The sequence below is a fragment of the Erythrolamprus reginae genome, chromosome 1 (assembly GCF_031021105.1).
Source record: "Erythrolamprus reginae isolate rEryReg1 chromosome 1, rEryReg1.hap1, whole genome shotgun sequence".
Lineage (NCBI taxonomy): Eukaryota > Metazoa > Chordata > Lepidosauria > Squamata > Dipsadidae > Erythrolamprus > Erythrolamprus reginae.
Window position 1 is genome coordinate 188824782 of NC_091950.1, and position 27215 is coordinate 188851996.

General features: G+C 41.3%; 1 protein-coding gene across 2 annotated transcripts in view; it reads right to left on the reverse strand.

Annotated features, from left to right (window-relative positions):
• The window catches only part of LRP2 (LDL receptor related protein 2), a 179721-nt gene that overhangs the window by 108103 nt on the left and 44403 nt on the right, over positions 1 to 27215 (reverse strand). For both annotated transcript variants that reach the window (XM_070731728.1, XM_070731727.1), the window contains exons 10-19: positions 26989 to 27117; positions 22928 to 23097; positions 20473 to 20696; positions 18113 to 18319; positions 14396 to 14598; positions 12288 to 12428; positions 9305 to 9508; positions 7428 to 7620; positions 4257 to 4382; positions 2666 to 2796 (exon numbers count right to left, since the gene is read on the reverse strand). In XM_070731728.1, the coding sequence (XP_070587829.1) occupies positions 2666 to 2796; positions 4257 to 4382; positions 7428 to 7620; positions 9305 to 9508; positions 12288 to 12428; positions 14396 to 14598; positions 18113 to 18319; positions 20473 to 20696; positions 22928 to 23097; positions 26989 to 27117 (1728 nt within the window). The remainder of the gene's footprint in view (positions 1 to 2665; positions 2797 to 4256; positions 4383 to 7427; positions 7621 to 9304; positions 9509 to 12287; positions 12429 to 14395; positions 14599 to 18112; positions 18320 to 20472; positions 20697 to 22927; positions 23098 to 26988; positions 27118 to 27215) is intronic.

Below are 27215 nucleotides of genomic sequence, written 5' to 3' on the forward strand. Positions count from 1 at the left end.
GTCGGGGGCGCACGGGCGGTTTTGCGCGCGCTCCCTATCTCCCTGCTAGCCCACTCGGAATACTGTATTCAAAATAAGAAAAGCCTTCGCCGGCAAAGGCTTTTCTTATTTTGAATACGTATTCCGAGTGGGCTAGCAGGGAGATAGGGAGCGCGCGCAAAACCGCCCGTGCGCCCCCGACATTGAATATCACCTTCCGCCGGCCCCGTCTCTCATGCAAACCCCCTTGCTGAGAGCCCGGGGCGAAAGTCCTCTCGGCAAATGTGAGGCGGGCAGGGCGTGCGCGCGTCACCGCTGAGAAGAATGGAGAGAGAACGAGAGTGAGTGAAAGCAACAGACAGCAAGATAGAGAGAAAGTGAGAAAGAGAGAGTGAGAGAAAGGGGGGGAGAGAAAGAGATAGCAAGAGAGAGAGAACAAGAGAGAGAAAGAGCGTGAGAAACAAAACAAGAGAGAAAGAGTGAGAGAGAGAGAAAGCAAAAGAGACAGAAAGAAAACAAGAGAGAGAAAGTGAGAAGAGAGAGAAAGAGGGGGAGAGAGAGAGAAAGAGAGGGGGGAGAGAGAGAAAGAGAGGGAGAAAGAGAGGGAAAGGGGGGAGAGATAGCAAGAGAGGGAGAGAGAAAGAGAGAGGGAAAGGGGGAGAGAGGGGGGGAGAGAAAGAGGAGATAAAGGAAGAGGAGAGAGAGAAAGGAAGAGAAAGAAAGAAAGAGGGATAGAAAGAGAGAGAGAGTGGGAGATGCTCAGTGAGCCTTTCTTTGAAGTTGCCTTTCTTTCCTTCTTTCTTTCTTTCTTTCTCTTTCTTTCTTTCTTTCTTTCTTTCTCTTTTTCTTTCTCTCTTTTACCTTTCCTTCCTCTATTTCTTTTCTTTCTCCTTCCTACCTTCTTCCCTCCCTCCCTCCAGTCCTTCCTCTCTTACTCTCCCCTTTCATAAGTTTCCTTGCTTCCTTCCTCTGTTCCTGTACCTTCCCTCTTTCCTTCTTTCTTCCTTCCTTCCTTCCTTTCCTCCCTTCCTTTCCTCCCTCCATTTCTTGCTTTCCTTTTCCTTCCTCCCTTCTTTCCTCCCTCATTCCCTTCTTTCACTCCTTCCTCTCTTACTCTCCCCTTTCACACCTTTCTTTGCTTCTTTGCACCCTTCTTCTGTTCCTGTACCTTCCCTCTTTCCTTCCTTCCTTCCCACCCTCCGTCCATTCATTCACCCATTCCTCTCTTGATCGCCCCTTTTACGGCGCCGCTGACAGCTAGCTTCCCCCCCCCCCCCCCCCCCCCCCCCGGCCATGGAAAACTGGTCTAGCTGAAAGCCGGTCCCTGGTGCAAAAAAGGTTGGGGACCTCTGGTTTAGTCGACGGGACCCGGAGAAGGCCAACTCTGTGGGACCTAACCGGTCGCTGGGATTCGTGCGGCAGGAGGCGGTCCCGAAGATATTCTGGTCCGGTGCCATTAAGGGCTTTATAGGTCATAACCAACACTTTGAATTGTGACCGGAAACTGATCGGCAGCCAATGCAGACTGCGGAGTGTTGGAGTGATATGGGCATACTTGGAGAAGCCCATAATTGCTCTCGCAGCTGCATTCTGCACGATCTGAAGTTTCCGAACACTTTTCAAAGGTAGCCCCATGTAGAGAGCGTTACAGTAGTCGAGCCTCGAGGTGATGAGGGCATGAGTGACTGTGAGCAATGACTCCCGGTCCAAATAGGGCCGCAACTGGCGCACCAGGCGAACCTGGGCAAACGCCCCCCTCGCCACAGCTGAAAGGTATTTTTCTAATGTGAGCTGTGGATCGAGGAGGACGCCCAAGTTGCGGACCCTCTCTGAGGGGGTCAATAATTCCCCCCCCCCAGGGTAATGGACGGACAGATAGAATTGTCCTTGGGAGGCAAAACCCACAGCCACTCCGTCTTGTCTGGGTTGAGTTTGAGTTTGTTGACACCCATCCAGGCCCCAACAGCCTCCAGGCACCGGCACATCACTTCCACTGCTTCGTTGACTGGACATGGGGTGGAGATGTACAACTGGGTATCATCGGCATATTGATGATACCTCACCCCATGCCCTTGGATGATCTCACCCAGCGGTTTCATGTAGATATTAAATAGCAGGGGGGAGAGGACCGACCCCTGAGGCACCCCACAAGGGAGAAACCTCGGGGTCGACCTCTGACCCCCCACTAACACCGACTGCGACCGACCGGAGAGGTAGGAGGAGAACCACTGAAGAACAGTGCCTCCCACTCCCAACCCCTCCAGCCGGCGCAGAAGGATACCATGGTCTATCTATCCCAAGCTGCATGTTGATAAGAAAATTGCAGTTTAAAGAATATACATTTCAGAATCTGTCTGCCTATTTGTCTGCCTGACTTCCGACCTAAGGATTGCTTATATCAGTAGGCAATCATGTATATTAACATGCATAAAAAGTGAATCCATTACAGAAGGTTATATGTAAAAAAAATTCCATATATACAGTTTATTTTAATTAGCAAAAACATAGATATAATAAATACTTGCATGCATATCTTTCAAATCAAGTCAAACTGCTCCTTGCATAGATACTAATGAACCCAAACTTTAAAGTATTGCCATGTATAGTCTCATGAAAACTATTGTGCAGTGGAAAAAAATGAGAACAGTAAAGTGTTCGAGATTTCCTATTTTCATGTCATACTCACCTCCAAAGATTGTGAGACCAAATGGATGTGTCATCTGACTAATGCGTTCAAGTGACCTTCTATTTAACCCATCAAAAGTACTGTGCTCAATTTTATCAAAGAAGGCATCCACCCAATAAAGCCTTAAGGAACTGGAAGGAAAGATAATATTTATTGAAATGTCATCCACACGCCTCAGCAAATTGGTTTAGGTTTAATGCACCAAATTCATTCCCAGTTAATCTTTGTTAATCTTAAAGAAAAAAAAGTCAGAAAAAGGTGGCATTAAATGTTCTTTATAAATCGTCGTTTTCTATTCTCCAAAATTTATTTTATTTATTTATTATTTATTGGATTTGTATGCCGCCCCTCTCCGCAGACTCGGGGCGGCTAACAACAGTGGTAAAACAACATGAACAATCCAATTAATAAAAACAACTAAAAAACCCTTATTATAACCCCCCCCAAAAAACCAAACATACACACAAACATACCATGCATAACTTGTAATAGCCTAGGGGGAAAGGATAACTTAACACCCCCATGCCTGGCGACAAAGGTGGGTTTTAAGTAATTTGCGAAAGACAAGGAGGGTGGGGGCCGTTCTAATCTCTGGGGGGAGTTGGTTCCAGAGGGCCGGGGCCGCCACAGAGAAGGCTCTTCCCCTGGGGCCCGCCAAACGACATTGTTTGGTCGACGGGCCCCGGAGAAGGCCAACTCTGTGGGACCTTATCGGCCGCTGGGATTCGTGCGATAGAAGGCGGTTCTGGATGTATTCTGGCCCAATGCCATGTAGGGCTTTAAAGGTCATTACCAACACTTTGAATTGTGACCGGAAACCGATTGGCAGCCAGTGCAGGCCGCGGAGTGTTGCAGAAACATGGGCGAATCTAGGAAGCCCCACGATGGCTCTCGCGGCCGCATTCTGCACGATCTGAAGTTTCCGAACACTTTTCAAAGGTAGCCCCATTACTGCAAGAGAGCATTGCAGTAATCGAACCTCGAGGTGATGAGGGCATGAGCGACTGTGAGCAATGACTCCCTGTCCAAATAGGGCCGCAACTGGTGCACCAGGCGAACCTGGGCAAATGCCCCCCTCGCCACAGCCGAAAGATGATGTTCCAATGTCAGCTGTGGATCGAGGAGGACGCCCAAGTTGCGGACCCTCTCTGAGGGGGTCAATAGTTCCCCCCCCCCAGGGTAAAGCTTACTCTCTGGTAGTCAAGTTGGTTTAAAGGGTTGTGGGGGGTTTGTTGTTTAAAGGATTTTCCCCTGAGAAATACACTTACACAGGGAGCAGATTAGCATGACTCCTGTTAAGGCCAAAAAAAAAAATTGGAATAAACAATGATGTCACAAAGTTACAATTTTTTGGATCAACAATGTGCTTTTTACAAATTTAAAATGTCACCCCTATTTTAATCTGGGCTAAATTAACCTGATTCTGCAGTATTCAATTTTGGAAGTTCATTTTAAGTTTTTCAATTCTACACAAAAATAATTGGCTGCCTTCAAACAGAACTATAACAATCTAGTTGCATTTGCTATTTGTAGTGTCCAGGTAATGAACATCTCCTCAAAAAAGACTTATTTGATTATTATTTTTCCAAACCTCCAATCAATAGCTAAGCCATTAGGCCATCCTAGTGTCGTGTTTACAATTGGTGAGGCATGGGATCCATCACTCCAGGCTCTCATGATTTTAGCAGGGCGGAACCAATCTGTCCAAAATATGTATCTGAAAAGGAAACGGAAATGCATTAGAGTTGCATATAATACTGCAAATATTGGTATCCTTCCTGCAAATAAAATAAATACACTTTTTCTATATTCATATAGTGGGTGTGGCTAGCTGATGAGGCCAAAATAAGGCCGAAATAGATCTATCCTAGTCTCCCTTAATTTTGAAATTCAGCAAAAAAACATGTGACACATACAGATAGAATTGTCAGCTATCAATAAAATTAACTGCCTTGGAAATGGCCCTGGGTTGGGCCGAGAGGCAAAAAAGGAGCTGTGATGTTCCTTCAATACACCAGGGTTATGCGACACAAAAATATGTAACCCTTCCCTGGTGCAGAGCTGAAGGGATTGGATACTGTAGCCTAGGGGATAATTCTCTGCCTTACAAGGCAAAGGTTGCAGGTTCAAGTCCCAGTGGGTATGGCTAGCTAATGAGGCCAAAATAAGGCCGAAATAGATCTATCCTAGTCTCCCTTAATTTTCAAATTAAGCAAAAAAACATGTGACATATATACATATACCCAATTCCCTAAAACAAAAGCTATTTTCTACAACCTTTTATATTTTAGCTTTGCATGCACAGCTTTTTTACATTCAGATTTTTTTATAGGACACAGTTTAGAACAAGGGTATCAAATTCGTGGCATCAAGCTACTGTCATGTGACATTTTGCTACGTTTTTCCTATTTGCAGAGCTGGAGTGGGTGTGGCTTGCACGTGATACACCTGGTCTGCAGGCTGCCAGTTTGACACCCCTAGTTTAGACACTTAACAAATATTTTAAATTCACTTGTATGTTTTATATTTAAGTTCCCATTCAAGACATTATTTTTGTTCCTACATCCATGGTTATATAATTATTAAAATGTAACTGCAACTGCCGGGGTGGCACAGCAGGCAGAGTGCTGTACTGCAGGCCACTGAAGCTGACTGTAGATCTGAAGGTCAGCAGTTCAAATCTCACCACCGGCTCAAGGTTGATTCAGCCTTCCATCCTTCCGAGGTGGGTAAAATGAGGACCCGGATAGTGGGGGCAATAGGCTGGATCTGTTAAAAAGTGCTATTGCTAACATGTTGTAAGCCGCCCTGAGTCTAAGGAGAAGGGCGGCATAAAAATCGAATGAATGAATGAATGAATGAATGAATAAATAAATAAATAAATAAATAAATAAAAAGTAATCGCAATTTTACTGAACACACAAACCATATTCATCCATGGATACATTTTAAAAAGTCCTGAAACTTCAGAGTTACTTCTAATATTTGTGCTAATAATTAAGAAAATTTCACTGTTTATTGCTTCAAGTTGGAGTATCTTCCCCCATCCCAATCCATTAATTAGCGAGAGTAAGCAGTCTTTGGTTGGACTGATTTACATTTCCTTCTGAGAAAGAAGAGCAAAAAAGAGGAAGAAAGAAAAAGAAAATCCCTTTTAATATTTTTTTAAAAAATCTGTCTTCTAATCCAGAATGAGAGAAAAATTCCCGCGAGTAACTAATATTAGGAGACAGTTAAGTCTCTCATGAGGTCTGCCTGCCCAACCAATGAGTATAAAACCTGCAGAGATTTTGCTTTCTGAAATCCCTCTTAAAACTGCGCTTTAGAGCTTAGGTAAGTGAAATGCACAGTCATATTCTTCTCTAGGAACTATTCATGCTGATAACAAGGCAACGATAACAGCAGCTCTTCTGAAGCAATAAGCTATTTTGCAGCCCGGGGAAGAAAACCACAGAACAAACATGACTTGGTTTTTACAGATAAAGTTGCTGAATGGCCCCCTTTGTGCTGATTTTGTACCACTTAGTGTTTTGCGCTGGATTATGGAATCGGTGCCAGAAGAACAGGTGATGAGGGATGGGGAGGAGTATAAACAGAAGAAGGTTTTTAAGAAGGGAGAAGAGAGGCTAGGTTTTCAAGAAAACACACAGTGTTTCCCAACCTTGGCAACTTTTAAAATGAGTTGGCCTTCTCCGTGTCCCATCGACTAAACAATGTCATTTGGCGGGACCCAGGAGAAGAGCCTTCTCTGTGGCGGCCCCAACCCTCTGGAACCAGCTCCCCCCAGATATCAGAGTTGCCCCCACCCTCCTTGCCTTTCGCAAGCTCCTTAAAATCCACCTCTGTCATCAGGCATGGGGGAATTGAAATTTTTTCGCTTCCCCCTAGGCTTATAGAATTTATACATGGTATGCTTGTTTGTATTATTGGTCTCTTAAATTGGGGTTTTTTAGATTACTTTTTAATATTAGATTTGTTACATTGTTTTCTTTGTTGTTGTTAGCCGCCCCGAGTCTTCGGAGAGGGGCGGCATACAAATCTAATAAATAAATAAATAATAAATAAACTTGAAGATATCTGGACTTCAACTCCCAGAATTCCCCAGCCAGCATTTGCTGGCTGGGGAATTCTGGGAATTGAAATCCAAATATCTCCAAGTTGCCAAGGTTGGGAAACACTGATCCAAACCATTGACTGTGCTTCTCATAGCCTCCCATATACTTTCCAGATTAACAGAGTTGGAAGGGACCTTACAGGTCATCTAGTCCAATCACCTGCCCAAAGCAGGAGACCCTACATTGTGATTGAACTCACAATCTTCTGATTGTGAAGCAAGAGTTCCACCTCTAGGACACAGCAGCTTGTTGCTTCCAAGGTGCATAAATGAAAATACCGGAAAGGTGTAGTATTAAACCAATGGGAAATAGTCACATTAACTGCACTTTAATTCCATATGAAATCAAATATAGCTTTTGTCCAGACCAACTCTGATTATGCTTGTTTTTGGGCCCATGACAAGCTGCACTTTTCTGACCTTCAGAATACAGAGGGAGAAAACAATCTATTCAAATATTCACTTAAAAAAACAACAACTTGCATTTATAAAAACTAATGCATTAAATGGAAACATTCTTCAGACAGCGAGGTTTTGAATGGGGAATTTCAGACAGACATTCTATCACCTTCATTCAGAAGAGATAATATAACAGGAAGACTGTATTGTGTTGTATTTTTGAACACTATGTTCGATCTTGAGACTTACCCAATAACTGGATGAATCACGATTGATCGAGGATTGTTCAAATTTTGAAGAATAGCTCGTCTTGATTTATCAGCCAGCCTCATAACGCTAACACTCCGATACCGTGAGTCTGTCCAATAGATATTCTTTGAGATCCAGTCGAAAGCCAAATCTTCAACTCCCTCCACTCTGTTGGCTGCAAGGACTTCCCTACCTGATATTTAGGAAAGATCAATGTATCAAAACTAAAAGGAGTTACTGTACTTCTCTGCTTTCATTTCTAAGATCAAATTTATAAATTATAAGCACTGTATTTCAATGAAACAGCTTTCTCTAAACAGCAAAGCTTAGGATGAGGAAATGGTTTCTGTATGCATTAACTCCCAGAAAATTGCAACCAGGAGATTAAACAGACTTCAGAGGTCAATGATAGAGTTCCCCATAAGGCAGATTCCAATTATAAAAAACATACCTGTTTCAAGATGTACTTTTCAAAATTGCCTTGGTAAATCACTGAATTCCCCCTTCCTCTTTTTCCCCTATCTTATTGAACATGGACTCAACAGGCTTTAACTTACAGTTCAGAAAGTGGAACAGTCTGTTGGAAGCTGGAACCTTTCAATTTTTCTTCCTATATAATCATTACAAGTTTGATCCAATGATTTTAGAAAGTGAAACTTCCAGAACAGGAAGGATTTCCTGGTTGGTTGGTTGGTGGGTGGGTGGGTGGGTGGGTTGGTTGGATTGATTGTTTGCTTGTTTATTGATTGATTGGTTGATTTGATTAGATTTTTACGCTTTATAAATAACTTAAGGTCAATTGTGGGTTTCAAATTTTTTAACTACCTGTTCCATTGGCGTGGCTTGGTGGGCATGGCAGGGGAAGGATAATGTAAAATCTCCATTCCAGTAATGTGTTGCGTATCCCATTGTTACCAGTTCACATGCTTGCACACAAAAGTGTCCAGGGTGGGCGGAGCCTCCCACCACCATTACCAGTTCGTACAACCAGGCCGTACTGGTAGCAACCCATCACTGCGCCATTCTCACACCACTCCAGGGGAAGGTTACTGCAAAATCCTTGTTTCCTCTCAATCAGCTGGGATTCGGGAGGCAGAGAACAGATGGGAGCAGGACCAGAGATGGTATTTATTGGTTCGCCAAACTACTCAAAATTTCTGCTACCGGTTCTTCAGAACTAGTCAGAACCTGCTGAGACCCACCTCTGCTTACGGTGGCCAACATACATAATACTTCTTATTTTCCAACTCCCATGGGCCAACTTTATACTCAATGATATTCCTTCATGGAACTTTTGCACACACTGATTCACAGAATATGCCAGCTGCAAATGCTCTGCTTACTTCCAGCTTAGCATGATGTATAAAATCAGCCACTATAAGTTGTAAATCCTGGCAAACAATTTAGTGACCCAAATAAAGATGACGAGAACATGACATAGTGTGATGTGCAAAACATAATGTAATCAGTGCTGCGAAACCCTTTTTAAAAACAAGATCAGCCGAATCATGGATTTTAGAGAAAAATAGACGTACAACCATTGGGAAATATAATGACATCGTTATTGACTCTGTTTCTGTTATGTTTGCAAGTTGTTAAAATAAATGTGATCGCTGATTGGAGCAGGTGTGACCAATGAGAAGCCCGCAAGCGCAACCAATAAGGAACCTCCGGGCGCAACCAATAGGAAGCCTTGGCGTGAAGCCTGAAACATTGTCACCAATCCCCAGCGCTGGTAACAAAGTATAAAAGGTGTGGCTTCGGCCGCTTTTCCTCTAAGTCACTACCTGCCTGCGAGCTGGTCACTTTTCATGTTCCTGATTACTAAATAAAGAGCTGTTACCCTCTTCCTCGTGTTCAAGGGAAGGAAATATTACCTGTGCCGTCAATTTTTTGCTTATAGATTATATCTTTAGTGGTGTCTGAATAAAATATGGTGTCTTCTTGGGCACAGAAGTCAATTCCCACAAAGTAAGAAGAACTTCCTGATACAGGAATTATTACATCTTCCTGAGTGGAAAGATTGAATGGGATTCCACGCACAGAGAACTGGGAGGAGAAGAGCAGAAACTGCTGCACAGCTGTGGGGGGAAAAAATTAAAAAATCTTTTATTTTAAGATCACAGCAAACTTAAAATAGTTTCTTTTTAACCATCTTAAAAGCTTAATTCCAGGAAAATTATAAAAATACAAAAAAAGCAATGATTAGAGTAAAAGCACCATACTGGAAGAGAAAAACAGTTAAAAATGAAAGAAGAGTATGTAGAGAAGCAAAGTACTAAGACTAAAAGACATGTAATGTGTTGTGGTTCAGCCTGAGGCTGCTCAGGGACCGGCTGCGTCTCTGCTGGCTCCATGCCCGGAGGAGGATGACAGCACAGAGGAGGGGGCTGAACAGTCGGACGGGGGAGAGGAGAGTCAGGAATGGGATGAAGGAGAACAGCATGAGAGCCCCGGGGGGGGCTCTCCCCAGCCAGTAGCTTGGAGTCATTAGGTGATGACGCACAAGCTGTCATTGACATGAGACAGAGACGTTCAGAGCAACGAAAGGAGCAGTTAAAGAAATATTTTCACCATTGAATTAGAAACAGCTGGGTTTGGGTGTGGTCCTCATCAGCAGGGTTTAAAAGGCAGGCAAGGCCTTGAAGCCATGTGGAGTGTTATCAATTAGAGTTGCGGTGACCTGCTTTGATTCTCAGCGTCTGTGATCTTGGCTTGTGGCCTAGCAGTCTGGAAGACTCGTGGGAGGCGTATGTTTGCTATCTACAGCTTCGTCTTGGCAGCAAGAATCTGGTATTGCTTCATGGACTATTGCCTTCGTGTATATATTTGAAGTTCCAGCGTTTTTCCTGTTTGTAAGGACATTTTCTGTTACCTGTGTTTTTCTTGAATTATATAAACTGCCTTTGCCTTTTACCAGTGTGTCTGGCTTCTCTTTTTGGGTTGGTATTGGCTTCTGGAGTAACCCAGACAGAACATAATGCAGCAAATTATTTCAGTATCTGATCATTGATATGTGCCTATCGGGTTCTTTGGCCCCAAGATCAAATTTAAATCCTTCCAAGCAAGAATCTCCCAGGAGATATATTATCAACATTATAGGTGAAAGGGATGAGTTTATAAGAATTTCACCAACTGAATTGATTCTCATTTAGAACCAAAATTATACTAGCATGGAAAGCTTTTAAGGTTTTGAGGGGGGGTTTTAAAAGAAAAACACAGCCATTCTGGATCCAACGAAGGAGTAGTCTTTTTCACCGGTAATGGTGAAACTTGCAAGATATTTATTGATATAACCTTTACTATAACTTCCAAATTTAATGAAAAGCAGGAATAGGGGTGACATGATAGCAGTGTTCTGATATCTCAGGAGCTGCCACAAAGAAGAGGGAGTCAAGCTATTCTCCAAAGCAACTGAGGGCAGGACAAGAAGCAATGGGTGGAAACTAATCAAGGAGAGAAGCAACTTAGAACTAAGGAGAAATTTGTTGATGGTGAGAACAATTAACAAGTGGAACAACTTGTCTCCAGAAGTTGTGAATTCTCCAACACTGGGTTTTTTTAAAAAAAAGAAACTGGACAACCATTTGTCTGAAAGGGTACAGTGGTACCTCGGTTCTCGACCACAATTCGTTCCAGAAGTATGGTCGAGAACCGATTTGGTCGAGTACCGAATTAATTTATCCCATAGGAAATAATGGAAATGGATTTAATTGGTTCCCAGCCCCTGTTGACTCGCTGGGAACCAATTAAATCTATTTTCTTTATTTCCTATGGGATAAAAAATCTGAGGAGCTCTATAAGCGCTCCAAGCTGCAGGAAGGGTGGGGGTGGCTGCAATCCCAGCAGCTTCGGGAGGCTCCTTTCCTCAGTGCTTTGTCTTGTTACCTGTAGGCAGCTGCACCAACTTTCTCCTTCCCGGTGGCGGCACCGGCGGCAGCTTCCCTTCGAGTAGCAACTGCGCCGGGAACGTCCCTTAATGAAGGGAAGCTGCTGGAGCGGTGGCAACTGCTGAGATGGCTCCGGCGGCTTCCCTTCATCACGTGATGTTCCCGGCGCTGTTGCTCCTCGAAGGGAAGCCGCCGCCATTGCCACCGCAAGGAAGGAGAAAGTTGGTGCAGCTGCCTACAGGTACTGTAACAAGACGAAGCACTGAGGAAAGGAGCCCCCCAAAGCTGCCGGGATTGCAGCCGCCCCCAGCGGTAACATTTCGGATAATGAACAAAAAAATTTGTGGCTGTTCGGTATCCGAATTTTTGTTCGGATACCGAAGGAAATTTTTGCTGAAAATTTTGTTCAGTATCCGAAATGTACGACAACCAAAGCATTCGAGAACCGAGGTACCACTGTATAGGGTTTTCTGCCTGAGCAGGAGGGTGGACTAGAAGACCTCCAAGGTCCCTTCCAACTCTGTTATTCTATCCTATTCCATGATGGAGGAAAGGTGGTAAATAAATGTGATAAAAAATACTGTAAGGGATAAAGTCAGTTATGAAACCTTAGCTGCTACATATTGACATTGAAGTACCCCTGAAATCAATTGACTAACTTTATTAGATTAAATTCCGGGAAAAACATGTCTAAAAGTCGCTCTGGTTTCATTATCTCCTTCTTAGCCTTTCCGAGATATTAGGATATGAATGAGGCAAGTATTAGGACTATACATCTTTCAAATTCGAAAATCAAATGATATTTGAGAAAGCATATGAGCATTCACATGGCACTAGTTTCAAGATTCTAAAGGTTTAGACATGTTCGTCTCCATCTGACAATAGAACACTCTGCAAAAACCAGAGAAAAATATAGTTGGCATGATTATCCATGGATATTCATGCAACATGTGTCCATGGCAGTACCTACCAACGCAGCGTCGTCCATCAGCGTGCAAGTCGAAGCCCAACATGCATTTGCAGCGGTAGCCGAGACCATCATTGTCAGTTCTGTGACTGAGAACACAAATCTGTTCGCATCCACCGTTATTAACACCGCAAGGATTTCTTACTGGAAGACAATATGTTTAATAAATTTAACAGCTGCCAAAAAAAGGCAACACAGTTCTAGGCTGCATTAACAGAGGGATAGAATCAAGATCACGTGAAGTGTTAATACCACTTTATAATGCCTTGTTAAGGCCACACTTGGAATACTGCATTCAGTTTTTGTCTCCACGATGGAAAAAAGATGTTGAGACAGTAGAAAGAGTGCAGAGAAGAGCAACCAAGATGATTAAAAATTGGAGGCTAAATTGGGTATACAGTATCAAGTTTAATGAAAATAAGGACTAGGGGTGACATGATAGCATTGTTCCCATATCTCAGGGATTGCCACAAAGAAGAGGGAATTACAGTAAGCTATTCTCCAAAGAACCTGAGGGCAGGACAGGAAGCAATGGGTGGAAACTAATCAAGAAGAGAAGCAACTTAGAACTAAGGAGAAACCTCCTGACAGTTACAACAAGCATCCAGTGGAACAACTTGCCTCCAGAAGTTGTGAATTCGCCAACATTGAAAGTTTTAAAGAAAAGATTGGACAACCATTTGTTTGAAATGGTAACGTTTCCTGCCTGAGCAAGGGGTTAGACTAGAAGACCTCCAATGTCCCTTCCAACTCTGTTATTCTACCGTTCTGTTCTGTTCAGGTCTGGTCTATTCTATTCACATACAACATTATATTTATGTGAAGTTTTTAAATTTTGCTGATATTTCTCATGTACACACCCACTTCTCAATTAGCAACTACTTCAATCAGTGGCCATTTGCAAATGCAATGGTCATAAATGATCATTTTAAAAAATCATTTTCTGACCCATGTGTACATTTACAAACAAGTTTTATGTGCTTGACAATGCATGCTGGAGTGACAGTAACATTGGCATGCCAATGGAACTTTATCTGAATGAGTTGGCAGCATCCAGTGATCTTCACAGGGTATCACTCTGTCTTCTCAGTTATATCAGCATTTAGCAATTATTCCTCTTAATGATCTGATCACTGGAATTGAACTTGGATGATAAATTAGGAACAGATGTATAGACCAAAAATGTTATAAGCTACCTTTGAAAGTTAAAATGTATTTTTATCTGCAATTCCCAACATATATACCAGTCCAAGTACAGTTCATTCCATTGTAAATAAGGCCTATTGGCTTAAATAAATTTTCCCACTGAATTTGATGTATTGTGTAGATGTTGGCAATTCTGTGTTAGCAAAAACTTCAGAAGAGAAGGATTTAGGGGTAGTGATTTCTGACAGTCTCAAAATGGGTGAGCAGTGTGGTCAGGCGGTAGGAAAGGCAAGTAGGATGCTTGGCTGCATAGCTAGAGGTATAACAAGCAGGAAGAGGGAGATTGTGATCCCCTTATACAGAGCGCTGGTGAGATCACATTTGGAGTACTGTGTTCAGTTCTGGAGACCTCACCTACAAAAAGATATTGACAAAATTGAACGGGTCCAAAGACGGGCTACAAGAATGGTGGAAGGTCTTAAGTATAAAACGTATCAGGCAAGACTAAATGAACTCAATCTGTATAGTCTGGAGGACAGAAGGAAAAGGGGGGACATGATCGAAACATTTAAATATGTCAAAGGGTTAAATAGGGTTCAGGAGGGAAGTGTTTTTAATAGGAAAGTGAACACAAGAACAAGGGGACACAATCTGAGGTTAGTTGGGGGAAAGATCAAGGGCAACATGAGAAAATATTATTTTACTGAAAGAGAAGTAGATCCTTGGAACAAACTTCCAGCAGACGTGGTTGGTAAATCCACAGTAACTGAATTTAAACATTCCTGGGATAAACATATATCCATCCTAAGATAAAATACAGGAAATAGTATAAGGGCAGACTAGATGGACCATGAGTTCTTTTTCTGCCGTCAGTCTTCTATGTTTCTATGTTTCTATTTTGAGCTTATTTGAGCTTATTTGAGCTTATACAATCTCTTTCAGCAATCCTATATCATCTGACTTACCATGTGGCTGTCGGAAAGCATGATAAATTGTCACTCCGTAGGGACGCAAGGAAGACTGGAAAATTACTTGTGGGCTAGAATCTGCAAATCTATTGGCTTTCATCACCGCCATTTTTGTCCAATCAGTAAAATACACAGAATGTTCAAAAAGACTTATTCCATAGGGATGTGGAATCAGTGAGCCTCCATGAGCAACAGTTTTCCTGTTAAATGTATATTCTTTTTAGAAATACTGAAAAGTAACAGCTTACAGGCTACAAATATTTCATCATGCTTTACTCCTATGAAAAAGGCTACGCAAAGGCCATAGCGGTGACCTAGGAAATTATAAACAAAGCATACGTCCTCATCCAACCAAGAAGAAAAATCAATAATGAATTTTAAAATATTTGAATCATGGTAACCAAAGATGCAAGAAACAAACGTTCAGAGGATGAAATGTGGTGGTTTAATGCTCAGCTGTGGTTTTTTTTTAAGGAGGAAAACTAAAAACATCAACCAAAACAATCCTATTTTGGTTTTCTTGAAGAAAAGTTGCCTTCATGCAATATAAGTTTATTATATTCAGGCAATACAATTTAACAGAAAGGCAATTCTATTTGCATTATTTTTCTTAAAGGCCAGAAATGGCCTTGGAAAGTGCAGATTAAAATTGAAAACAAAGATAGCAATAAAAGGCTTAAACGTTTTCTGCTACAACACCCCCACCACCACCGCACACACACACACACAAATTTGCACTGAGTGTGATGCAATGTAAGAAACAATAGCTACATCAGAGACTCCTTCCCTGTGCTTGCCTATTAGGGTGGGAACAGTATTAAGGTCAAGGAATTTTTCTCCTTTCTTATCAATAGTATGCAAGTCTTTGTATGCAATATGATAATCAGTATTGGGTTCTTACCTGGATGGGGGGGGGCGGTGTTCCGGTATAGAATATGGAGCTGCGCCGGCAGCTCCGGGTGACCAGTGGGTGGGCACGCACATCAGAGTGAGATTTGGCTTCTGCGCATGCACAGGAAGCAAAATCTCGTGAGAGGACAGGCGGCTGCGTGAGATTTTAGTGATTTTTGGTGCATGTGCAGAAGCAAAAAAAAAATCACTGACATCTCACACGCCTGCGTGTCTTCTCATGAGATTTGCTCCCTGAGCATGCGCAAAAGCCAAATCTCGCTCCAATACACATGCGCACCCGCTGGTCACCCAGAGTTATGCGCACATCAGCACTAGTAGCGGAGGTAAGTTACAAACCATGTCTGATGATAATGTTCTTTTCCGCTGCTCTCCATTTAGGATCAGAATGCATAAAGCAACCTTCTCCTTTATTTGGCACTCAGAGGTTAGTGCATGCAACAAGGGGTCCTTGCCACCTTCCCCCCAATTAGATTATTTCTGATTATTTACAATATAAGTGTAAATTCCTTTTTTCTTCTCTTATTCTTTTTGTTTTGTTTTGTTTTAAAGTTTCTTTATTATATTTTCACATTGAAGAAAATTCAGATCACCTTTTGTTCCATTTTTACAGATCACAAACCTTCTTTGTTAGTGAATTACATTATTTTTTAACCTACTACATTCATTAGTGTGCATCATTTCTTATACATTTATTGTCTAATATTTATTACAATTCCTGAATGATAAATAAAAATATTTACAAGGTATCTGTCGTTCATTTCGATTGTACTGTTGCCTGTTACAGTGATCCCTCGAGTTTCGCGATCTCGATCTTCGCGAAACGCTATATCGCGATTTTTCCACCCGATGACGTCACTCCCTTCCTTTCTCATCTTTCTTTCTCTCTCTCTTTCTCTATCTTGCTTCTTCCTCTCTCACACTCTCTTCCTCCCTCTCTCATCTCTTTCTTTCCTTCTCTCTCTTTCTCTATCTCTCCCCCTCTTGCTCTCGAGCGGCGCGTGGGCGGCGGGGAAGACCCAGGGAAGGTTCCTTCGGCCGCCCAGCAGCTGATCTGACTGGGCGGCCGAAGGAACCTTCCCTGGGTCTTCCCGCCGCCCACGCAAAGGGGAAACCCGATCATATCGATCGATGGTTCCGCACCCTCCCTCGCAACAGCGAGAGCAGAGGCATTGGCCGCGCTCGACTTCTCGGCGCCCCGCCTCCCCCACTCGCGCCGCACATTGATTGGGCGAGAGCGGCCCCCCAAGGCTCCGGCTCCCGCGCTTCCCCATCTTAACCCGGGAGAAAAGGAACGCGAGCGCGGGAAGTGCGCTCCAGGAACGGGGGCGGTAACTTCCCGGCCGGGTTTTTTTTCCTCTCACCCCGTTCGAGTCATTAATCTGCGATGGGACCCTGCGACGGTTCAAGCATGCGGGCCCTGCTGGAGACCCTCAAGGACCCAAGCGCCTTGCCGGGGGTGTTGACAGACGCGTGGCTGACCCTCACCAAGTGAGCCCCTGACCGTGACTCCTTGTGGGAGGCGAGAGACGTGCCCGGGCAGCGGCAGTCCGGCCAGCCGTGTATAGGACAAGCGGCGGGCGGACAAGCGGCGGGCGGGCGGACAAGCGGCAGGCGGGCGGACAAGCGGCGGGCGGGTGGGCGGCGGGCGGGGGACAAGCGGCGTGCGGGCGGGCGGGGGACAAGCGGCGGGCGGGCGGCGGACAAGCGGCGGGCGGGCGGGCAGCGAGCTGTATGTAGCGGAAGTAAAAACATCTGCGCATGCGCGCCCTTTTTCCATGGCGAGCGGCGAGCTTGCCCGCCAGGGAAAAGTGGCACGCATGCGCAGATGGTGTTTTTACTTCCGCAACTCTACATCCCGAAAAATCGAGTATCGCGAGGGGTCTTGGAACGTAACCCTCGCGATACTCGAGAGATCACTGTATATTATTTCGATATTCTCTTTTGAATCCATTCATGCCATTTTTGCCATGTCCTTTTTGATTTGTTGATTTTATTTCCCTTAATTGAATTAGTAATTTCGTCCATTTCCACACAGTTATATATTTTATCTATTATTAAATTTTCCGTTGGGGTCCGTTCGTTCTTCCATAATTGTGCTATTGCTAATCTTGTTGCTGTGTTTATATGGGTTATAAGAAGTAAGGTTATCTCTTATTCTTTTTACTTTAGCTGAATTTAAGTCATAATTTAAAAATTTCTATATACATCTTTATATACTTTAGATGTGTTTTTACTTATTATCTTATAATTGATATTTCCACGTATTTTATAGACAATGTTAAACAATGATAAGATCTTTTCTTTTTTTCTTTTTTAATACAAAGATGACTTCTACTCTGAGCGGAGCGACTGTAGCTCCACTAAGTGTTACATGTTATGTGCGTTATGTTTGTCTATGCAAATTAATTTTAAAAAAAATTAAAAAAAAAGATTATTTCTGACCAAATTCAGAGACGGAAGGATAGGAATTAAAATCTTAAGCCCATACGAGTTTTAACAGCATTTAAAGGAGGCAATGCCTGTGGAGATTCTCAGTCATCCAGGACATGGTTGTCCCAAAGGTGATTTTTTTTTTCCAAGAGGCAACTGGACTTTCTGGTTTTTCTTTGAAGATGCTGAAGAAGCCTCTTGGGTGAGAAGTGAAATGTCTTCAAAGAAAAAAAAAGAAAGTCCAGTTGCTTCTTGAAAAAAGCACCTTCAAATATTTTTTTAGTCTGATGCAGCTCATTTATTTTTGAAAAGAAAATGTAAAGAAGCAAAAGTAAATGACCCACTTTGCATCTCATTAAGACCTTCTCCTACCTCTCTAGCCCATCATAGGTCACCGTTTCAATATAATCATATCGGCTGTCCACCCAGTAGAGTCTCTTTGATACAATATCCAGAGTTATTCCAGCTGGCCATCCCAGTTTTGTTTTAACCAAATCCAGGCGATTTGTTCCGTCCATAAAGGCTCTTTCTACTTTAGGCTCACCTGAAAGACTATCCCAGTCTGAGAAAAACAAGTAACTGTAAAAGAGAGAGAAAAGAGAAGAACTATTTTAGTGGTTTTTTTAATCTTTAGATAAATGATACAAAGATCTGGCTTACACACACAATAAGCAGAAATATACTGTATTTTTAAGGGTATAAGATGCACTCTCGCCCCACAAAAGTGGTTGAAATTTTGGTGTGTCTTATATACCGAATATGGACATTTTTGGCCTCCTAACCCCACCCCATGCATCACGTTTTCAGCAAAAATGAGACGTGCAGAGGGTTTGGGAGACCTGCAGAGTGCTCCTGAGGGCCAAGGAAGGTGAAAACCAGATGCACAGAGACCAAAACCTTTTTTTTTCCCCTCTTTGAAATCTAGGGGAGTTTTATACTCTGGTGCATCTTATAGTCCAAAAAATACAGTAGTTTGTCTGTATTATGGTGAATCCAACCAGCTGTGATATATACAATTTGCTATGTTGAAACAGATTTAGCATCAAGTGGGAATCTAGCTGAAGAATTCTATGGCACTTTAAAGACCGAAATATTTATCGTGGCATTACATTTTCATGCATAAAAATCCATTACAGAAGGTGCAGAAAGTATCATCCTATTGGCAGATACACTTAGTGAATTCTTACCAGCTGACGTATAGAATTTCAGCCGGTATCAAGTTTTATGCTGAAGTATCATGCTTCAGATCACTTCACATGTCATTGAACTATACTGCTCAAAAAAATAAAGGGAACACTCAAAGAACACATCCTAGATCTGAATGAATGAAATATTCTCATTGAATACTTTGTTCTGTAGAAAGTTGAATGTGCACAACAGCATGTGAAATTGACTGTCAATCAGTGTTGCTTCCTAAGTGGACAGTTTAATTTCACGGAAGTTTGATTTACTTGGAGTTATATTGTGTTGTTTAAGTGTTCCCTTTATTTTTTTTTGAGCAGTGTATATTCTACATATATGATATTGTTGGTGATACTAAAAGTTCTCTGTAAAACACGTAAAACAACAAAATCATAGTAAATAGAAAACCAGATAACATAACACTTAGAAGCAAAGAAGAAGACACTAAAACACTTCTTAAAATTCCCAGGTTTAGAAAATAAATATCCCAAATTCAAATATCAGTACTGAAGAAGATAAATTAAAGATATAATATTCCAAACAGATAACAAGATAGCAATGGTCTGAAACAAAGAGCAAACTTTGGAGAGAACTCAAAAAAGAAATTACAGCGATTGCAATAGCAATAGCACTTAGACTTAAATACCACTTTACAGTGCTTTATAGCTCTCTCTAAGCAGTTTACAGAATCAGCATATTGTCTCCAACAATCTGGGTCCTCATTTTACCGACCTCGGAAGGATGGAAGGCTGAGTCAATCTTGAGCCTTCAAGCTATATTTCGGATCATATTTTATATGAAACTAATTATCTTTATGTCCAGTTCAAGGAATATGAAAGATGACTGACAATAAATTCAATTTCCTTTTATTTTGCAGAAAATAGACAATTATTGAATCAAGTGTCCATCCCCCCCAACACATACAATTAAATGGATTTTGTTTTTGATTTATGGATACTACATACAAACGTTTTTTAAGCTAAGCTTGTATCATAATTTATGACTTATTCTTTGTAAAAAAAACAGTTTAGATTTGACTTTTGTGAAAAGACCTTTTGAATTAAGAAATAAGAGATGTCTATGTGTAGCAGCATCTTCACCAGATACTGTGCCTGTAACATTGTAACATATGAGCCTCAGTGGTGCAGTGGTTGGACTGCAGTACTGCAGGCTACTTCTGCTGACTGCCGGCAGCCTGCAAATTGGTTCAAGGTTGACTCAGCCTTCCAAGGTGGAAGTGGTATATATAAATTTAAGTGCCATTGCTATTGTTCAGCATTTGTCCAACATTCTCATCAGAGAAACGCAGCTGAATCACAGCTCTTCCCTTGTTCTTCTCTACATAATATCCAGATGAAGAATTCTTAAGTAAGGACTGGAAGATAATTTCTAAGGAAGTAGAAGGGAGTAAAGCACACCAAACTCCTACTCCTCCATCAACTCTTAGCAATATTTTTTTGAGCAATCGATGATGCATTTCAAAAATAGCAATACTGTACTACAATTCTTCAAAAGAAGGGTAATATCTTTTGATCAGTGTTACCACTTACCCAACAGTAGGATCAACAGCTATTCCTCTAGGATTGCCCAAACTTTCTGCAATCAAAGTTACACGGTTGGTTCCATCCAAGTTTACCAAATCGATTCGGTTGACACTAGTCTCCACTATATACAGTTTGCCGTTAATCCAGTCTACTGCGAGGTTTTCTGGTGTGTCAACTGAAATATTTAAAACTTCATAAATATCTGAGCCATCAAGGTTGACAGAAAAAACCTGGAAAAGAAAGTAATGGTGATTGAAGACTTAGGATACTGTATGTTTTCAGGGCCACTTTCATATTAGCAGAGTTTCAAAACAAAAATAAATCCAGCATGCATTTATTATAAGAGGAATTATGAAGATGTTGGCTCCATGCAGTATTAAGTTCCCAGTTTCTTAATTATTTTGAGGTTGTCCTTGACTTACAATAGTTTGTTTAGTGAGAGACTAAAGACTTGTGACTGTTTTTAACACAATGTTTCCATCATCCCCATGGTCACGTGATCAAAATTCAGATGCTTGGCAACTGGCTCATATTTATGACCATTGAAGCGAGAGAGAGAGACTAAGGCCACTGCCTTACAAGGCAGAGGCTGCAGGTTCAAATCCTAGTAAGGATATGGCTGGCTGGCTGACAAGAGCAAATAAGCTCAAAATAGAAACATAGAAACATAGAAGACTGACGGCAGAAAAAGAACTCATGGTCCATCTAGTCTGCCCTTATACTATTTCCTGTATTTTATCTTAGGATGGATATATGTTTATCCCAGGAATGTTTAAATTCAGTTACTGTGGATTTACCAACCACGTCTGCTGGAAGTTTGTTCCAAGGATCTACTTCTCTTTCAGTAAAATAATATTTTCTCATGTTGCCTTTGATCTTTCCCCCAACTAACTTCAGATTGTGTCCCCTTGTTCTTGTGTTCACTTTCCTATTAAAAACACTTCCCTCCTGAACCCTATTTAACCCTTTAACATATTTAAATGTTTCGATCATGTCCCCCCTTTTCCTTCTGTCTTCCAGACTATACAGATTGAGTTCATTAAGTCTTTCCTGATACGTTTTATACTTAAGACCTTCCACCATTCTTGTAGCCCGTCTTTGGACCCGTTCAATTTTGTCAATATCTTTTTGTAGGTGAGGTCTCCAGAACTGAACACAGTTCTCCAAATGTGGTCTCACCAGCGCTCTATATAAGGAGATCACAATCTCCCTCTTCCTGCTTGTTATACCTCTAGCTATGCAGCCAAGCATCCTACTTGCTTTTCCTACCGCCCGACCACACTGCTCACCCATTTTGAGACTGTCAGAAATCACTACCCCTAAATCCTTCTCTTCTGAAGTTTTTGCTAACACAGAACTGCCAATGCAATACTCAGATTGAGGATTCCTTTTCCCCACGTGCATTATTTTACATTTGGAAACATTAAACTGCAGTTTCCATTGCTTTGACCATTTATCTAGTAAAGCTAAATCATTTACCATATTACAGACCCCTCCAGGAATATCAACCCTAGATCTAGTCTCCCTTCCTTTTCATTATCAGCAAAAATATGTTACATATATGTGTATGTATATGTACATGTGTATGTGTGTGAGTGTGTGAGTGTGTGTGTGTATGCTCTACATCCTGTATAATTAGCCATTACAAGCAAACTATCTTATAGATTAACTGAACTAAATATCTAAATCCAAATCCATTACATACCACAGTAAGCAGAAGAGTAAAAATTAGATCATTAAACCCTGAAATAATTCAAGGAACAAAGGAAAACTGCAGAAAAAAACTTATGCTAAGAGAATATTCCTTTCACCTCCCCATACTGTGCTATTTTTAACAACCTGATGTTAACATGCCTTTCAATGTACTTGGAGAAAAAAGCTTTCAATTATTTATTCTACATCCACATCATTGATGGTTTAAAACTACCAAACATCATTAAACCAAATTTATATTTTATACTATTTGTTCCTATTCCAGTAAAAAGCAAGGCAATGAAAAAAAAAGCAATGACAAAAAAATATTGGCCTGCAGCATGATAAATTGACAATATTTGTTGCCCAAAGCTCAACTATACTAATATACTTGAGAAATATCTTATGTCTGTCTTCCCAGAAAAAACAGTACTTGTACACATTAAATGATCAGGTTTCAAGCAATTGCAACAGAGATTTGAAAGAATGTACTATTTCTCTTAATTAGGTTTTTGGACTCTCTTTCCAATAATATTAAGAGCTGCTCACGACGATGCCATAGCATAATACATGCTTTGTTCGATATATTACATGTAAAAGCTTAGCTATGAAATGCCATAATTATCAACAGAACCATCTCAAAAGTTCATTTTTGTTTGAAAACAAAGAAGGGCTCTGCATCTGTTCAGAGAAATGAAAAGTTATCAACACACATGCAATTCTTGGATGACTTTGCTTCCAAGAAAGCTATTTGTACATTTCAAATTACCTTATCTTGCACCGTATCAGTCCAAAATATTCTATGCATCGAAAAGTGAAAGTCCACACCAACAGCCACTCCACGATTCCTGGATTGTACCAGAGTTCGGAAACCTCTTCCATGAATGTCCCCAATTAATAAATCACGGCCGTTGGAAAAAATGATATAGGCAGCTCCAGCTGAAAATATGGATGACATTGCTGTAACGTGTATTTTTCAAAAGGGTGTGCATTCCTTGCTTAAAGATGCACATTGCAATATAAATCTAAGTATATTTTTAAAAGTCTTTTTTAAAGAAATGTTTAAAGAAATGCAAAAAAAAATCATTTTGTTTACTTTTATACTTTATCTGTCCCCAGCCATCAGATGTATTCCCTAGTCACTAAAATGTTCCTCACCCTATTTCATAATAAATGTAGCATTAAATAGCAAAGAAGATATGTTGGAGCTGTGCCACCAAAGTGGCTTCAAAGCAGCTCAATACTGAATACCACCTAAGATTTTTAAAACATTACATGTAAAGAAGAGGAGAGAAAACAGCATTTTGAAAACAAGGTTATCAGTGTAAATGGGAATTAGATATGTATGGAAGATTAGGAAAGTGGCTGATTCAATTTATTGTAGCTGTGTTAATTGTTTTTAACATTCATGCATTCAATAGTAACAATTTTGTAAGTGATGGTGCTTGAAATGGAATATTTCTGAATGGAAGTGTTTCTAAACACCTTGTTTTAAGCTTAACACAATTTCTAAAATATTAAGAAACAATATCTGGTCAAAACAATAGTTTCACACTTAGAAGAAGACAATTGGTGAAGTTGAAAAAGTTTGAGACAAAACATTTTGTGCTTCCCTATTCGGGGGACTCAAATCACAAGTGTCATCTGAGGAATAATTCCTTGGTCTAAACTTTGCAGAATTGAAGCTTTTTCAAACTTTGATATAGAAAATATCTATGAATTAAAAAGGAAGCAAAGGAAGAACACATTTTTAAAAGCAGCCATTTTTTTTACTACTTCCAATTAACTAGTGGTACTTATGATTAACAAAAATAACATTTGGTTTGGTTGCTTTTGAAAAATAATACAAATCTCTAGAAAGTTAACCAGATTTTTCCTCTTACAAGAAACAATATCTTGGGAAATTATTTCCAATTTTGACAAGAAATACAAATGAAATTGTCCATTTTTAAAGGAGAGGATAATAATAATGCAGCAAACATCACCTTCTCATAATAGACAATAATTATTGCAAATGTAGCTCACATTCAGGTAATCTTAATAGAAAACAGGAAAAAAAATATGTGTTTTCCAATTACAATTAGTGGGAAAACATGGAGATTCTTGGATATTAAATCAAATTTAAGATTTGAGCCTAAACTTCAGATTTGGATTCCAAATTAACCCAGTATTTTTTCCTCTTTCAAATCTCCTTATTGTCATTCAGACCTCTAATAATGTGCTCTCTCATATTGCTGGGGTGGGAGTGGGGTTGGGCTGGAGACTGCAATGATTTCTTGCCAACAAATTGTTTTGGTGTATTTGCTATTTGGCAGAATGAGAGAAGAGATAAAGGTGCCCCCTTGTTCTGCCAAAAAAAACCCACCCAAACAATTTGTTGATAAGAAAACTGAAGTGTGTCTTTAGAGATCTAGAGTTACAATTGGAATGACTGAGCGAGACAAGAAAGGAGGGAAGAGGAAGGTGCTGCCAAATTTGGGGCCACGCACACAAAGCAAGGAAATGATTTCTCAAAGCAGGACAAGAGCTTGCCGATCTTGCTAGGTTTTATTCATTCTAAGGCAATGATGGTGGTTCACCATCGACCTAGTCCTGCAGCCACTCTTCAGCTTGCCACATCCAGACTATGCTTTTCACTCTAAAGCAGGGGCGTCAAATTCAATTTCCTTAAGGGCCGCATAGGGTTGTGTTTAATCTTGGGAGTCTGAATGGGCACGGCCAGGGTAGGCATGGGCAGCTTGATGTCACTTGTGTTAGGAGGCACCAGATGGGGATGAGGCCTGGGAGGGATCCTTCTGCAGCCCTCTGCCAGGGAAAATGGAGCCTGGGAGGGCCATGGGGTCTGTTTATTGCTAGCAGAGGCACCATGAGCCAGTCCTTCACTATTTCCAGGGCAGCCTTACGGGCCGGATCTAAGCACTCTACATGCTGGATTCAGCCCATAGGCCTTAAGTTTGACTTTTTTCTTCCCTAGGATAAAATCTACAGCACTTGACTCAGATTGGCAAGTCCCTGCCTCCTTCAAACGATTGCTCTTCTGCTGTGTAAAGGTGTAAGGAGAACGCAGAACTGAATAAATTGGACGGACCACCAGTTTGAGATCCCTGCTCTATTCCAAGATATAGGGACATATCTTACACCCAAGATATATTGGATCTCAATATCAACCCTAGCAGATAAGAAAAATGTCCATGCCTATTCAAAATAACAAGAAAATATTGTTTATTACTCTTTTAGGAAAACATTATACACGTCTACGCATAAATATTTCAATTATAGCACAAACAACTTTACAATACATGATACAGTATTGTTTGAATTCCATATATATTATCTTTAATTACCAGAACATTGTAACTCTAGAAAATAGTTACAAGAATAATTACTGTACAGAATATATAAAAGGAAAGTTTCTTTTAAAAAAACAGTGGAGTGACCAAATCCTGCCCCCCTCCCCCGTATCTTCTCAACACATATTAAATAGATGAATCCTCAGGAAAGCTCACTCAGTAGCTTTAAGAACAGACCACACTGAATAGGTCTGAGACTTTTAGTCTCCGATTCTTCGTTCTCCTCAGGTGTTTCTCCTCAGGCAATGATCCCCAACTTATGCCCAACCTCAGGTGACACGCCTCCACCCATTTGCTCTGGGCAAAAAGTCACCGGCATCTACCTCCCACAGCCTTTGACACAGCTGTTTCATAGAAAGAGGGTCCATCCTGGGTGTTCCACCTCTCCAGATAGTTAGTCCCCAACCAATCAGCTAGAACGGCCTACTCTCTACCCCCCATCAGCCAGAGAGAGGAAGTGATATTCTAGCTGAACTGGAGACCAGGCTATTTTTTTTTTAAGGGGGGTCACTTGGTTTACTCAGAAGTAAGTCTCACTAAATTCAGTGCTAGGACTGAAATAATCACCTAGTATTTCAAATAGAACAGTTGGTTTACCCGGAAATCAGAATTCTTTACAGGGCAATTAATATAAATGCAGGGAAAGGAGAGAGGAAGTGGTATCCTAGCAATCGCAATTGCCCCCACTGAACAAAGATACATTTTCTCCACTTCCTCAAACCCTTCTAGCTGATTGGTTGTGGCTAACTGTCTGGGGAGGCGGAGCACCAAGGACAGACCCTCCTTCTGAGAAACAGACGTGTTGAAGGGTGTGGGACGCAGATGACCTATTGCTCAAAGCAAATGGGTGGAGGCATGTCACCTGAGGAGATAAGTTGGGGGATAACCACCTGAGAAGAAACACCCGAGGAGAATGAATGTTTCCTTCGTGCTAATAACTTGGCAAAGCATCCCATTCCAGGGGTAAAATCCAACAGAGAACCGATAGTGGAAATTTTGAGTAGTTTGGAGAACTGGCAAATATCACCTCTGGCTGGCCCCAGAGTGGGGTGAGAATGGGGATTTTACAGTATCCTTCCCCTGCTATGCCCACCAAGCCACACCACGCCCAGCAAGCCATGCCCACAGAACCAGTAGTAAAAAAAAATTGATTTCATCTCTGTCCCATCCCATCCATCCATGGATAAAACCAGGATAGGCTTTCAAATGTCACCTGCACTGCCATATTCCCTTCTCCCAATGAAGAAAGTGAAATGGATGCATTGCCTGGTCTTTCATCAGCAAGTTGCTAATAATAAATAGATGGGAGAGATAATGGCAATGTTGCGTTGGAAGGGACTGTGATATTTAAAGCAGGCCAGCATTATTATCAAGGACAGGCCTTTAATTGGCTTTTCTTTCAGATACCAGAGAGAAAGTCGGACAATATTGGTTGTACAAGGGAGGAGGGTGAAATCAGATTTTAGAGGTATTGACTCACATGAGGTATTGGCTCGGCAATGACGGTGATGCTCCAGAACATACCCTTCGGCACACCGACAGTGGTGGTGACCAACACGATCTTCACATTCTTGATCACAAATGCCCCACATTTTGCAGTCATCAAAGTCTGTAACAGAATTAACATTCAGGAAGTGTACATTTTTTTCCTCCTATTTGTAGGATGTTATTTGCAACAAATACAGCTTTCCTTTCTTCTAAAATGAA